The following is a 15,061-nucleotide window of genomic DNA, read 5'->3' on the forward strand; positions in this document are numbered from 1 at the left end:
ATTTTTCTATCATTAGATTACATGGAAATAAACTAATTTATGCGAAAATATATTTATTTGAAAATCAATTTTCTATGTACATACAGTGTATAATTAAAAAAATGGTTTATATTCTATTATTTATTAATTAATCCGGATGAAATTTCTATTTTACTTGTATGTCAATAAAGTCAATAAAATATATCCTAATAAAAAATCAATAAAATATTAATTATACATATAAACATTATAAAATTTCTGCTAATTTATTTTGAGCATCTTGATCTCCTTGTTCTGCACATTTTTCATACCAGTAAATTGCTTGATTAATATCTTTCACATCTTCTTCATTTTCATACATAAAAGCAAGATTATATTGAGCTATTCTATATCCTAAATTTGCTGACTCTTTATATAATTCAAATGCTTTTTGTTTATTAATAATAGTTCCAATTCCAATATCATAACAATAACCTAGATTATTTATTCCACTTGCACTACCGAAATCTGCAGCCTTCTGATATAATTCAAATGCCTTGTGTTTATCAAAACTAGTTCCAATTCCATCTTCATAACAATTTGCTAAACCATTTATTCCGTATGGATTATCTAAATTTGCAGCCTTTTGATATGATTCAAATGCTTTTTGTTTATTATTGATTTCAATCCCTAAACGACTAAAATCTCCAAGTAAAACAAGAGAATTTGAATTAGTTTGATTATTTAACAACCAATAATAAATTTCTTGTGAATTAATATTACAATAATTAAGATAATTGAGGACTTCCTGCTTTTCTCTTTCTCTTTCTATATTATCAATAAGAACAACTATTTCGTCAACCACTATACTAAAATCATCTTCGTTCAATAACATTGGAGGTTCTATTTCTTTATTATTTATTCTAATAAAATTTTGAATAATTTGAGATAATTTGATACCATGTGACAAATTATTGAGTGCTTGTTCACTTGATAATTGATTTGAAATAATTGATTTTAATTTAACAATAACTTCATTGATAATTGGACGATTATTCGGTTCGTCATTCCAACAATCTAAAAAAATAAATACATATACGGTTCATAATAAATCAATATAGTAAAATTATGTATGTGAGATTAAATTATATTTACCAGTATAAATTTTTATATAATCTTCAGGGGTATTAACGACAGGTTTTTCTCTAAGTCCCTGTAAAATTCTCAAATCCAAACCAATATTTGATATATCGGTTGGTTCATTACAAAAAGGTGGTTGACCACTAGATATTTCCCATAACAGTACGCCAATGCTATAAATATTGCTCTTTTTATTTAATGAGTATGATTGTGTTTGGTGATTATTGATTCTTTTTTGTTCAATTAATTTTGGATCAACATAAGCAATCATATCAAATAATTTTGATTGAATATTAGATAATTCTTCGCTTCTTTTTGATAATCTAAAGTCTGTTAATTTGGCAATACCTTGATGAACTAAAACATTGTTCGAGTGCTATAATTATATATGTGATAAATAAAACAATTAAGTTAATAATGTGTGACAGATAGTGGCTCATTATATGAGATAAGTTAATTACCAGATTATGATGTACAATTCCTTTATCATGTAAATATGATACAGCACTAGCTAGTTGAAGTGCAATATTTAATTTATTGCTCCAATCTAGACTATCAAAATGTTCTTTTAAATAGTTTCGTAGGGTACCACTGTCAGCGTATTCCATTACTAACAAATATTTTTTTGAATTATCATCTTGGTTTTCTTTTAAGAAAGAAAAAAAAAATAATGGAATAATGGATATTAGAAATATAAAATAATATGAATTCTCTTAAGAAAAACAATAACTAAATATTTTTCATACTTATAGTAATACCACAAAAGCGAATAATATTTTCATGAAAATTCATTTCATATAGAAGTTTAAGCTAAACCACGAATAGAATTTTTAAATTAGGAAAATAAAATATCATAAAGGACTAAATTTATTTTATACAAATAATATAATTACTTCATTAACAGTTTCTTTGACTGTGACATTGTTTATATTAGAAAAAGATTTCAACGTTAAATATTTATTAGAACCTTTCCAGTTTGCACGACAAACTTTTTCAAAACTTCCAAAACCAATTTCTTGAATATTTCTAAAATGGTTGTATTCGTAATATTTAAAGTAATTTTTTGAAATAGCATCCTCAATCCAATTAATCTGCTCATCTGAATTTTTAGTGACTTTAATTTCAATGTTATTAGACATTGTTAAGTACAAAAAAAAAAGAAAAAGAATTTGCAAGTAACGCCATTCTTATAAATGTAATGCAGTAACCTGTCGATCATTTGTCATTGAACAATCGGATCACAAAAGATCGGCACTAATGTTACTTCAGCAGGCCAGAATTATATAAATTACCCACTATATAAATGACTTTATACAGTACAAAAGTATTATCATAATTGATTAAATCCGTTAAATTTATACTACTTATACAAAGAACCTGTTTTTTAAAAATATCTAATCGTCTGATTAAAATTTATATTTATTATTTTTTTCCTCGTAATAAATCTTTTTCTATTAGATCAACATAAATTTTATCTTTACTTGACCTTCCGTCAATTTTACTTTTCTTAATAAAGGAATAAAATATGTAAAAATCAAAAGACTTAAAAATAATAATTTACTTTAGCTATTCTCAACGGCCTCTTTTTATTTGATATAAGAAATATCATCTAAAATTTCGAAAAAAATTAGTTTAAATTCTAGAACAAATATAAAGTACATAAATATCTCATAATTAATATTTAAATTTTGGTACAATTTAACCATTTAATAAATTTAATGAAAATTGAAATAATCAAATTACAATTATGCCAATGGTGAGCATCCTTTAAAATTATTTAATTGCCAATCCATCTAAGATCAGCACTTGATGATTACATAATGCAAGCTATCTTTTTAATATACCAAGTACACAACTTTATTACATATTCATTACATACTAACTATCAACTGATCGCATTTATTTTTATGCCCTATACTATACGTCACCATTCAATTCGAGTTTTCCAACATTTTATAAGTAAAAACTTTTTAAAAAATTCAATGACTATTTTATTATAGTTTTCTGTATGTGTTTATGAATTTTTTTGGTATAAAGACGTTTTAATAATTTTAGTGTTTCTTAATCATGCAAAAAACGCAAACATTTGATCACGTGTCTGAGTTTTTTCGGAATAAAAAATCATTTATCGGAATTTTATCCAGAATTTTTTTTACAGGGAAAATAAGGCCACATTTGACGCAAGTACAATGTAACCAACTTTTTTCAATAGTAGGTTTTTCATATAATTATGATACGATTTTTACAGAATATAACGTTTGTGCATATGCATGCAAAACACCCATTTTTAGTATGTACACAGGAAATCTCGATAAATCAGATTAGTTGGTTCCAGTAAAAATATCCGATATATCAAGACATCCGATATATCGAAAAAATCTCGCTAAACCGGATTTATATAAAATATACGAAAAATCCGAAATATTAAGATATCACGTGATTTTTCGTTCAAAATTTTAAAATTCGAAAACGAGCGAAAGATATCCGATATATCAAAAAAGCTTCTTATACCGGATTTTATATGAAAAAGTATGTTAGGATCCGGCATATCAAAATATATATACAGCTATTTCCAAACTTTGATTAAAATATTAAAAAAAAAAGAATGGTAAAATTGTATGCAATATTTGTAAAGAATTTCGGTATAAAATGATTAATTTTGATTATGGTCAAAATTAACCATTTCAGCTGGAATTAAGCATTTTTTTAAAATTACAATAATATAAAGCTATACTAAAATAAAAAGGATACATTAACGCCAAATTTGGAAAGTTCAATATATCAAGATTTTTTTGACATAACTAATATAGAATCAAATCCGACTTATGAAATATCGCGACTTTACTAATAAAATCCGGTATATCGCGATTGTTTTAATATGACAGATTTGGTTCTGGGAGAAAAATCCGAAATAATACCAAATCCGGTTTATCGAAGATCGATTTATCGCGATCGCCTGTGTATAATGATAGTGACGATCTTAGACGATCGGTGATTAAAGAAAACTGTTATTTTTACTTGAATGATAAATACAACTTGGTATACCAGTTATTATAAAGAGTATTTTCTTTATATCTGATAAATTATTTGGCAATTGAATACTAACAAATAATTGTTTATTAATTATAATGCATATTATTTTAGTAAATGTTAAAACATTCAGTTATAATAATCAGAGTATAAATCAATGAAACTATTTAATAAGAATTCCAAAAATTATCAAATATATCATTATTCCTCTAATAGTGCTTCCAACTTATATTGAGCGTCTTGATCTCCTTGTTCTGCACATTTTTTATACCAATATACTGCTTGGTTTATATCTTTTACGCTACCATATCCATTTTCATACATATAAGCAAGATTATATTGAGCTATTTTATAACCTAATTTTGCAGCCTTTCGATATAATTCAAATGCCTTTTGTTTATTGAGATTTGTCCCATTTCCGACTTCATAACAATATGCTAAACTACTAATTCCATATGCATTTCCTAAATTTGAAGCCTTTTGATATAATTCAAATGCCTTTTGTTTATCAATATTTACTTCAATTTTTAAACTAATAAAATCTCCAAGTAAAACAATAGAATTTGAACTAGTCTGATTATATAATAACCAATTATAAATTTGTCGTGGAGTAATGTCATGATTATTAAGGTATTTAAGAATTTCTTCCTTACCACTTTCTTGTTCTATAAAATTATTATAAAGAAGAATAATCAAATCATCAACTATTAAGTGAAAATCATCCTCATTCAATGACATTGATGGTTCTATTTCCTTTATACTTATCTTACTAAAATTTTTATTAAGTTGAAATAATTCTTCATGTAATGAATTATTATTAAGCGGTTGTTCATCTGATAATTTATTTAAAATAAGCGCATTTAATTTAGCAATAACTTCATTGATAATCGAACGATTATCTGGTTCATGATTCCAACAATCTAGAAATATATAAAGTACATACAGTATATAAATAAATAATTAATCAATACCATAATATTGTATATAAATTTAAATTATATTAATTATATTTACCAATATAAATTTTTACATAATCTTCAGGGGTATTAGCGACAGGTTTTTCTCTAAGCCCCTGTAAAATTTTCAAATCCAAACCAATATTTGATATATCAGATGGTTCATTACAAAAAGGTGGTCGACCACTAGATATTTCCCATAAGAGTACACCAACGCTATAAATATTACTCTTTTTATTTAATGAGTATGATTGTGTTTGGTGATTATTGCTTCTTTTTTGTTCAAATAATTTTGGATCAATATAAGCAACCATGCCAAAGAAATTTGATTGAAGATTGGATGATTCTTCAATTCTTTTTGATAATCCAAAATCTGTTAATTTGATGATCCCTTGATGAACTAATACATTGTTCGAGTGCTTTAATTACATGTGAAAAATAAAAAAAAAAATTAAAGCAAATAAATTATACACTATTCATAATAGAAAATAAATTAATTACCAGATTATGATGCACAATTCCTTTATCATGTAAATATGATACGGCACGAGCTAATTGAAGTGCAAGGCTTAACTTATTGTTCCAATCTAGACTATCAAAATTTTCTTTTAAATAGTTTCGAAGTGTACCATTATCGGCATATTCCATCACTAACAAACAATTTTTTGAATCATCATCTTGATTTTCTTTTAAAAGAAAAAGAAAAAATAATATTAGAAATATAAAATAATATTTTTATTTTATTTAAAAAAAGTCATACCTATAGTAATACCATAAAAGAGAATAATATTTTCATGAAAATCCATTTCATATTGATGTTTAACCTAAATTATGAATAAGAATTTCAAATTAAAAATGCAAAATATTATAAATATAAAAATTAATATTGTAAATAAAAAAATGATTACTTCATTAACTATTTCTTTGACTGTTACATTGTTGATATTAGAAAAAGATTTCAACACTAAATATTTATGAGAATCATTCCAGTTTGCACGATAAACTTTTTTAAAACTTCCGAAGCCAATTTCTTGAATATTTCTGAAATGGTTGTATTCGTAATATTTAAAGTAACTTTTTGAAATAGTATCTTCAATCCAATTAACCTGCTCATCTGAATTTTCAGTAACTTTAGGTTCGATGTTATTAGACATTGTTAAGTACAAAAAAAAAAGAAAAAAAAATTGCAAATGGTAACGCCATTCTTGCAGTAATAGTACTTTAAATAGTAACCGTCGATCATTTTTCATTGCACAAAAGACACAGAAGATCGGCACTATTGTTATTATCTCGTCAGGCCAGAGTTATAATTGACATTATACAGATATATATGTTGTGCGTCAGGTGTCGATTTGCGTCAGATGACAGCTGACGCACAACATATATACAAATTTATACCATACATTGTTATACGAATAACCTGTTTCTAAACGTTAACCATCTGTTTGCTGATTCGCTTATTATTTTTTTTTAATGGATCTTTTTCTGCTTGATCACCTCTTTATTAATGATTTTCATTATCTTTTGATTTTTTACATAATCTTTTATATTTTACTCCTCTATTGATATTCATTTTATGTTCTGAGAAGAAAAGTAAAGTCTAAATAACAAAAATCTACTTTAACTGCGAAACCTTAAGGATTTTAAAATTACCAATAAAGAATCCTTAAAGGATTTTTTATATTATATTTTAAAAAATTATAAACCTATATTTTTATTATTATTTTAATGAATAAATAAATAACCAAAATAAAACGGGAACGGAAGTGACTAGCAATTCGCCACATTAAAGTTTGGCAGCATTAAGGGTTTCAACACTACAATAGTGTTAGAGCATAGGAACAGAAGTGACTGGAGACGAAGTAAATAGAATATTAATGTTCACTACTTTATTTTCTATGTTCTAGAATTTAAATTAGAAATAATTGATGTCAATGACTGTCTCATTATGGAATCCTTATGGGTGTTAAAAAAATTAGTGTCATATTAATGCACACTTTGTATACCAATCAAAATATTAAATTTAATAGACAAACATTCTTTTATGTATGAAGCATTCAAATTAGATCATAACATAAAAATCACTGAAATATTATACACTTACAATGGAAGTACCGAAGTACTATGAATATCCAATAATTACTAATATTTAAATTTTGTTACAGTTTATTCATTTAATAAATTTATTATAATAATTTAGAAAATTTAAAGTAACCAAATGAAAATTTAAAGTTATTTTACTATAGTTATGGAATATGCAAATGGGTTTCTTTTTGAAACTATTCATCTAAAATCTGCAGCACTATTACGAAATTTGTATGATTATACAGTGTAAACTCTCTTTTTGCTATATCAAATGTACAATTTTTTTGCTTATTCTATTTATGAATTTTATGATATTTAAATGTTTTAGTAATTTAATGTTACCAATCATGAAAAAACACAATTATGTCTGGACGCGAGTACAATGTAAACAATTTTTTTACAATAGCAAATTTTCGATTTTTTTAGTTTATTCTTTTTCCTTAGATTTTTATATATACGGTATGATTTTTACATAATATAAACAAGTTTATACAGTTATAGTGTTTGTGTATTTGCATGCAAAACATTAAATTTCACTCATTTTTAATATAATGTCTTTGTTTATCAAAGTAAAGTAAAAATTTTCTTTAATCATTGATCCGTCTAACTTGGTATATCAGTTATTATAAAGAGTTTGATAGTTATTTAATATACAATTGTTATTAATTATAATGCATATTACTTTAAATAGTAAATGTCAAAACATTAGTTATTATAATCAAAGTATGGCAAAAAATCAGCATTAAATATATGCATTATTCTAATAGTTCTTCTAACTTAAATTGAGCATCATAATCTCCTTGTTCTGCACATTTTTTATACCAATAAATTGCTTGGTTTATATCTTCTACAACTCCATCTCCATTTTCATACATAAAAGCAAGATTATATTGAGCTATTTTATAACCTAAATTTGCAGCTTTTTGATATAATTCAAATGCCTTTTGTTTATTAACACTAGTTCCATTTCCGACTTCATAACAATATGCCAAGTTATTTATTCCACTTAAAATACCAAAATTTCCAGCTTTTTGATATAATTCAAATGCTTTTTGTTTATCAACATAAGTTCCAGCTCCAACTTCATAACAACTTGCTAAACTACTAATTCCAAATGCATTTCCTAAATTTGCAGCCTTTTGATATATCTCAAATGCCTTTTGTTTATCAACATTTACTTCAATTCCTAAACTAAGAAAATCTCCTAGTAAAACAACAGAATTTGAATTAGTCTGATTATATAACAACCAATTATAAATTTGTTGTGGAGTAATGTCATGATCACTAAGGTAATCAAGAACTTCTTCCTTTCCACTTTCTTGTTCTACATTATCAAGAAGAATAACTAAATCATCAACCACTATTTGAAAATCATTCTCATTCAATGACATTGATGGTTCTATTTCTTTTATACTTATTTTATTAAATTTTTGAATAAGTTGAAATAATTCTTCATGTAATGAAGGTTGTTTACTTGACAATTTATTTAAAATTATTACATTTAATTTAGCAATAACTTCACTAATAATCGGACGATTGTCTGGTTCATGATTCCAACAATCTGAAAAGACATGAAGTACATATATAAATAAATAATTAAAAAATACAATAAATAATTTAAATAATATTTACCAATATAAATTTTTGCATAATCTATAGGAGTATTAGCGACGGGTTTTTCTCTAAGACCATGTAAAATTTTCAAATCCAAACATGTATCAGATGGTTCATTGCAAAAAGGTGACTGACCACTAGATATTTCCCACAAGAGTACACCAATGCTATAAATATTACTCTTTTTGTTTAATAAGTATAATGATGCTTGGTGATTATTGATTCTTTTTTGTTCGAATAATTTTGGATCAATATAAGCAACCATGTCAAAGAAATTTGATTGAAGATTGGATGATTCTTTAATTCTTTTTGATAATCCAAAATCTGTTAATTTGATAATCCCTTGATGAACTAATACATTGTTCGAGTGCTTTAATTAAATGTGAAAATTAAAAAGAAAAAATTAAATTAAAGTAATAAATTATACACTACTTATGATATAATATAAATTAATTACCAAATTATGATGCACAATTTCTTTTTCATGTAAATATGATACGGCACGAGCTAATTGAAGTGCAATATTTAACTTATTGTCCCAATTTAAACTATCAAAATGTTCTTTTAAATAGTTTCGAAGTGTACCATTATCGGCATATTCCATTACTAACAAATAATTTTTTGAATCATCATCTTGGTTTTCTACTAAAAGAAAAAAAAGAATAACATTAGAGATATGAAATAAATTTTTTTTTTCTTAAAAAAAAGTCAATAACTAATAATTATCATACTTATAGTAATACCACAAAAGCGAATAATATTTTCATGGAAATCCATTTCATATTGACGTTTAAGCTAAATCATGAATAAGAATTTTTAAATTAGGGAACGCAATATATCATAAATATAAAAATTAATATTGAAAATACAGTATAAAAATGATTACTTCATTAACGATTTCTTTGGTTGTGACATTATTGATATTAGAAAAAGATTTTAACGTTAAAGGATTACGAGAATCTTTCCAGTTTGCACGATAAACTTTTTTAAAATTCCCGAAACCAATTTCTTGGATATTTCTGAAATGGTTGTATTCGTAATATTTAAAGTAATTTTTTAAAATAGCATCTTCAATCCAATTAACCCGTTCGTCTGAATTTTCAGTGACTTTAATTTCGATGTTATTAGACATTGTATAGCGTAAAAAAGAAAAAAAAAAAAAATTTTTGCAAAAATGGTAACGCCATCCCTTATAAACGTAAATATCCGTCGATCATTTCACAAAGGACACAGAAGATCGACACTAATGTTACTTTCTTTGTCGTCAGCCGGAACTATACAAATAACATAATTATTAGTTAAAATCTACAGATCTTTACATTACTACATTGTATATAGATTTGTTATCCTAATTATTATCGCCGAAGGGCGAAGGTATGATTTCTGAAAAAAATTAACTAAATGTTCGTTCTTATTTTTGTAGGTCCAGAATTTATTATTACTAGATCTGTCAAATTTATACCATATGATATTGTTATGTAACGACCTGTTTCTAAAAGAGTATCTAACCATCTTTCTGTTTAATATTTATTATTCCTCTTTGTAATAAATCTTTTTCGACTAGATCAGCAGAATTTATTAATAAGTTATGCAATATCTGTTTTACACTTTTACATATAAAAATGACATCATGAAACAAATAAAATGTAATAAGATTACCATAGAAATATTATACACAAGTCATTCATTATCTTATAACTAATGAATGTAATTAATTATTTGATAAATTTTTTCATATCAGTTAGAAAATTTAAATAATCAAATTGAATGAAAAGCTATTTTAATTAATGAATAAATCAATTATGGTATCCTTTAAACTATTTAAAGAAAACTTCCAATTGATGTGAATATTTTGATAATTATTTTATTTTGTCTGACAAACTATTTACATATAATTGTTAATACATAGTATTCCAGTAAATATCTAAACGTCATTATAACTCAAGTATAGTACATTAATGAAACTATTATTAACATTCTAATAAGAACTCCAAAATCATTAAGCATATTATTACTCCAATTATATTTAGCGCATTTTTTAAAACAATAAATTGCTTGTTTTATATCTTTTACAGCTTCTTCTTGTTCATACATATTATAAAATAAAGTATTTATTTTTATACTTTTCTTTGTACATAATTAATTAATATGGTTATTAGTAATAATAGTATGCAAGGCAAAGAAGGGAAATAAGCAAGATTTATATTGGGCTATATACATCACCTAAATTTTCACTTTCTGATATACAGTAATTCAAAGTACAATAATTTTCTGAATTATTGATTTGAAATTAATATGAATTTTTCTCATACTTATCTAAAAAAATAAATAATTTACTTGTGAGATTTCATTTGGTGCTGAAGTTTAAGTTAGAATTTTAAATCAGAAACGTGTAAATACAAATGATATAATTACTTTATCTAACGATAATTTTCCAGTTCACAAAAGACTTTTCCGAAACCTCTGTAACCAACTTTTTGAATGATCGAATTTGTAAATTTTAAATGGGTGATATAGATAGACGAGAATTCTATAGATATGTGTGGAAATTTTGACCAAAGAAATCATCTCGAAATAAGTAATAGTGGTAAAAATAAATTAGTAATATTTTTTTAAGCAAAGAAACTCGCATTTTATAGTCTAGAATCCTATCTTCATATATTTCATTTATTACTCTGACCACTCGCCAATGGCAATAATAGATCCGATAGTAAAATTATATCTTATGTTCTAATGCCACGAAAATTTGCCAGATACGAGATTTTAACATCATCATTCGCTTCATACATTTCATCAAAATCATCAATGATACTATTCCAATTGCTTTTCATAAATACCGTAAGGAAATCGGCAGAAGTTATTATACAGTTAGTAAAAAAATTAATTTATCAGTAAAAAATTTATGCGAAAGAAATGTGTGCTACGAAAAAAAAAAGATGATTATCTCAAGCAAATGTGATATGACTATTTTTTTTTTGTTGTACAATATAATATATCCCAAGTCATTGGCTGAGTTTACAGTCACATTATTAAATTAAAAAAAAAAAGTAAATTAATATTGGTAAAAGAACATATATTGCTATATTTCTATATTTTTGCTTTGGACAGTTAGCTACATGATGTAATCAAGCTTTTCCAGTCATTGGATATAGTGACACAGATTTACAGATAATAGAGGTATCATAATAAGTGGATAAATGGATAAACTATAATAAACTATATACTGTGTACATTATTTATTATTTAAAAATAATTAATATTACTTTTAATATGAATCAATAAAATGTATTTTTTCAAATTTTGGCACGTCAGTGGCAAAATTTATAGCCGATAACCTATTATATTTCCCATATTATTACGCGTGTCAGTTATCATCTGATGATATATTTATCGTTATACTATTCAAATGAATATTGCATAAGTAATTTTGTGGTCGTTATCCGACTACGTGTTGAATGGAAGCTGTGCAGGAAGCGACTTACTAATATCCATTTTGACAACATTTATTTTTGTCACTGCATGTCCGTCAGTCCGTGTAATAGTTGATCATTTTTATTCTATCTAGAATATCAATGTAAGCCGAGTATAGATATAAATAAACTGACGATTGACTCGTTTGCACATATATTTTTTTTGATTTATCATATTGTATGGACATAGATAACAGGGTCTTTCACATGAACAAAGATGATTTATGAAAAATAAGATGTAAACAAAATTCGAAACAAAACTTTTCTTAATATCTTAACATCAAAGGTAGGATAGAATAGCGTGAATCAGAGGATCATTATTTCGCATGTATTTTTTCCTTACTAATTTATTTCAAAATCTTGCAATAAATTCGATATTTATACATTTTATGAAAAAATGTTTGAATACATACTGTATTCTCCAAGTATAATTCGTGTTGTCCGTTTCTTTCTTAATATAAAGAAGTCATCAAAAATTTTTTTCATGGGATCACTGTTGTGAAACAAATTAAGATGTGGAACCCGTCAGATGATGAAACTCAAAAATATTGAGTCAATCATTGAAAGTGAAAGCATTTGTGAATCAGTTGTCAAGTGAAGGTTTAGACCTTAAAGGCGTGTACTGATGAAAATAGAGATCATGTGTAAAGAGATATGATATTGATATGACTTTAAACTACAGTAAATCTTTTATTATTTATTTTTTTAGCTAATAATAGACTATTGCATAGCTTATTCTAATATAGAAAAGTTAATACTTAATTTGAGCTTATTACAGTATCGCAAATAATGAAGAATCATGATAGTAAAAGAAATATATTTTAACATACTGTATGTTTACATAAAATCCAAGATTGCAGTTTGCTGTCATAATTTAAGTTTAGCGTTAAATGACTCATTAGTCGATTATCCAGCTAACGCACTTTATTCCAATAATCTTATTAAATGTCTAACGATACTGAAATTTTGCCAATAATAAAGAATCGTGAATTGGTACTTTATTACTTTATCGCAATATTTATCGGAGAATGCTATTGGTCGATATGAGATCATTCTTATAATGATAATAAATTAGTATATTAACATGTTGAAAGTATCTGATTTAAAAAAAAGCATGCATCAATTGAATAATATTCACAATCAATATCGTAAATAATTCTTATTAAAAGACTCTTATTTTTTATAATTTATTAAAATAATTTCTTCTACATAAAAGTTTGAATTTTTTTCGTTTAGATAAAAAAAATGTTCCTCAACATTATCATCTTTCACAAGCTTTATCTTTCAAATATACGGTGACTATTTCGTAAGGTAGCACTAAGAGATAAATGTTAATTATTTAAGCCCAATTGATTTTCAGAAAAAAAAAAAAAATTTTAAATCTTCGAGTTTTATAGTCTTGGCATAACATTATAAAATAAATGGAAATCATATATATAGTTAATTTAATGACCTGCAGAAAAATAACTTAAAGTTTTATTTAATAAGAGATTATATAGAGAACTATATTTACTATTTCGTAAAAATAATAAAAAATAATTTAGCGAATTTAATTGATTTATATTTTACAATTTGTTAATTACAAATTATCAATTTTTTTAAATTTATCTAATTTATGTTGTGCATTTTGAGATCCTTGTTTGGCAGATTTTTTATACCAATAAATTGCATTATCTACATCTTTTGTAATTCCTTTTCCGTACTCATACATAATACCAAGATTATATTGTGCTATCATATTTCCCAAATTTGCTGACTTTTGATAAAATTCAAATGCTTTTTGCTCATCAATATTAGTTCCAATACCTTTTTCATAACAATATCCTAACATTGTTATTCCACCCGAGTATCCTCCTTCAGCTGATTGCTTACACAATTCAAAAGCTTTTTCATAATCTTTTTCAACACCAATTCCATCTTCATAACATAGTCCAAGATTACACATAGCTTTTATATTTCCATTATTTGCAGCTTTTTCATACCAATAAATAGCTTTTTTTAAATCATTTTTAATTCCTATCCCACTATAATATAAGTAACCAATTTTTAATTGTCCATTAGCAAAATCTTCATTAGCCACTTTATCATAATATTTAAACGCTAATTTTTTATTTTTTTTAGTTCCATATCCATATTGATAACATTCACCAACATAAGTTTGTGCTAATATATGATCTTTTTCTGATGCGCTAATAAATAAATTAAATGCTTTCTCATTATTTTTATTTATTTCAATTCCATGATAATTAAAATATCCAAGTAAAAAAATTGGATTTGACCCATTTTGATTATTTATTAACCAATTATAAATTTCTTGTGAATTAGTATTTGAGTTATTAAAATATTCAATAACTTGTTCATTAATTAATTTTCCTTCAATTCCTTTATTTGTCAATTTAAAAATTAAATCATTTACTTTATCAACTATTATATCAAATCCTTTTTCAAACGAAAGTTTTTCTCGTTCATTTGTAGTTGTTATAGGATCAATTTCTTTTATATTCATTTTGTCAAAATATTGAAAAAAATGAGATAATTTTTCTTGTAATTCTGAATTATTGGTACTTAAAATTTGCATTTTCTTATTATTAGACATATTGTAATTGAAAAAGAGTTTTTTTAAAAAAATGATACGATTGAATGTGAGAATGTCAAATGTTAAAAAAAAAATTTTTTTTTTTTTTTTTTTTTTCTGAAACGCCTTTTACGTATTTTATGCGGGTTTTTCTCCGATTGTCACACAGCGCCATCAGTATCACCAAACAAAAATGGTCTATCATCCGACATTAAACACCGCAATTTTGGGAA

The 15,061-nt window shown here is 25.0% G+C and overlaps 4 protein-coding genes across 4 annotated transcripts; all 4 read right to left on the bottom strand.

Annotated features, from left to right (window-relative positions):
- Positions 1–226: 226 nt before the first annotated feature.
- On the bottom strand, positions 227–2,237 carry OCT59_024301 (uncharacterized protein; the record flags this gene model as incomplete). Its single annotated transcript, XM_025331800.2, has 5 exons — positions 227–1,035; positions 1,114–1,474; positions 1,560–1,744; positions 1,845–1,908; positions 1,992–2,237. The coding sequence occupies 5 exons, from the start codon at positions 2,235–2,237 to the stop codon at positions 227–229; spliced, it is 1,665 nt and encodes a 554-aa protein (XP_025182175.1).
- A 2,092-nt stretch (positions 2,238–4,329) lies between these two features.
- On the bottom strand, positions 4,330–6,238 carry OCT59_024302 (uncharacterized protein; the record flags this gene model as incomplete). The annotated part of the gene is made up of 5 exons (XM_066135333.1): positions 4,330–5,048; positions 5,143–5,503; positions 5,586–5,770; positions 5,845–5,908; positions 5,993–6,238. The coding sequence occupies 5 exons, from the start codon at positions 6,236–6,238 to the stop codon at positions 4,330–4,332; spliced, it is 1,575 nt and encodes a 524-aa protein (XP_065991365.1).
- Positions 6,239–7,715: 1,477 nt separating this feature from the next.
- OCT59_024303 (uncharacterized protein) lies at positions 7,716–9,915 on the bottom strand (the record flags this gene model as incomplete). Its single annotated transcript, XM_025325231.2, has 5 exons — positions 7,716–8,730; positions 8,802–9,153; positions 9,241–9,428; positions 9,515–9,578; positions 9,670–9,915. The coding sequence occupies 5 exons, from the start codon at positions 9,913–9,915 to the stop codon at positions 7,925–7,927; spliced, it is 1,656 nt and encodes a 551-aa protein (XP_025182177.1). The 3' UTR covers positions 7,716–7,924.
- Positions 9,916–13,771: 3,856 nt separating this feature from the next.
- Positions 13,772–14,849, bottom strand: OCT59_024304 (uncharacterized protein; the record flags this gene model as incomplete). Its single annotated transcript, XM_066135334.1, has 1 exon — positions 13,772–14,849. One exon carries the CDS (start codon positions 14,847–14,849, stop codon positions 13,833–13,835), a length of 1,017 nt encoding a protein of 338 aa, XP_065991366.1. The 3' UTR covers positions 13,772–13,832.
- Positions 14,850–15,061: the final 212 nt, after the last annotated feature.

This window comes from Rhizophagus irregularis, chromosome 4 (assembly GCF_026210795.1).
Source record: "Rhizophagus irregularis chromosome 4, complete sequence".
In the NCBI taxonomy this organism is placed as follows: domain Eukaryota; kingdom Fungi; phylum Glomeromycota; class Glomeromycetes; order Glomerales; family Glomeraceae; genus Rhizophagus; species Rhizophagus irregularis.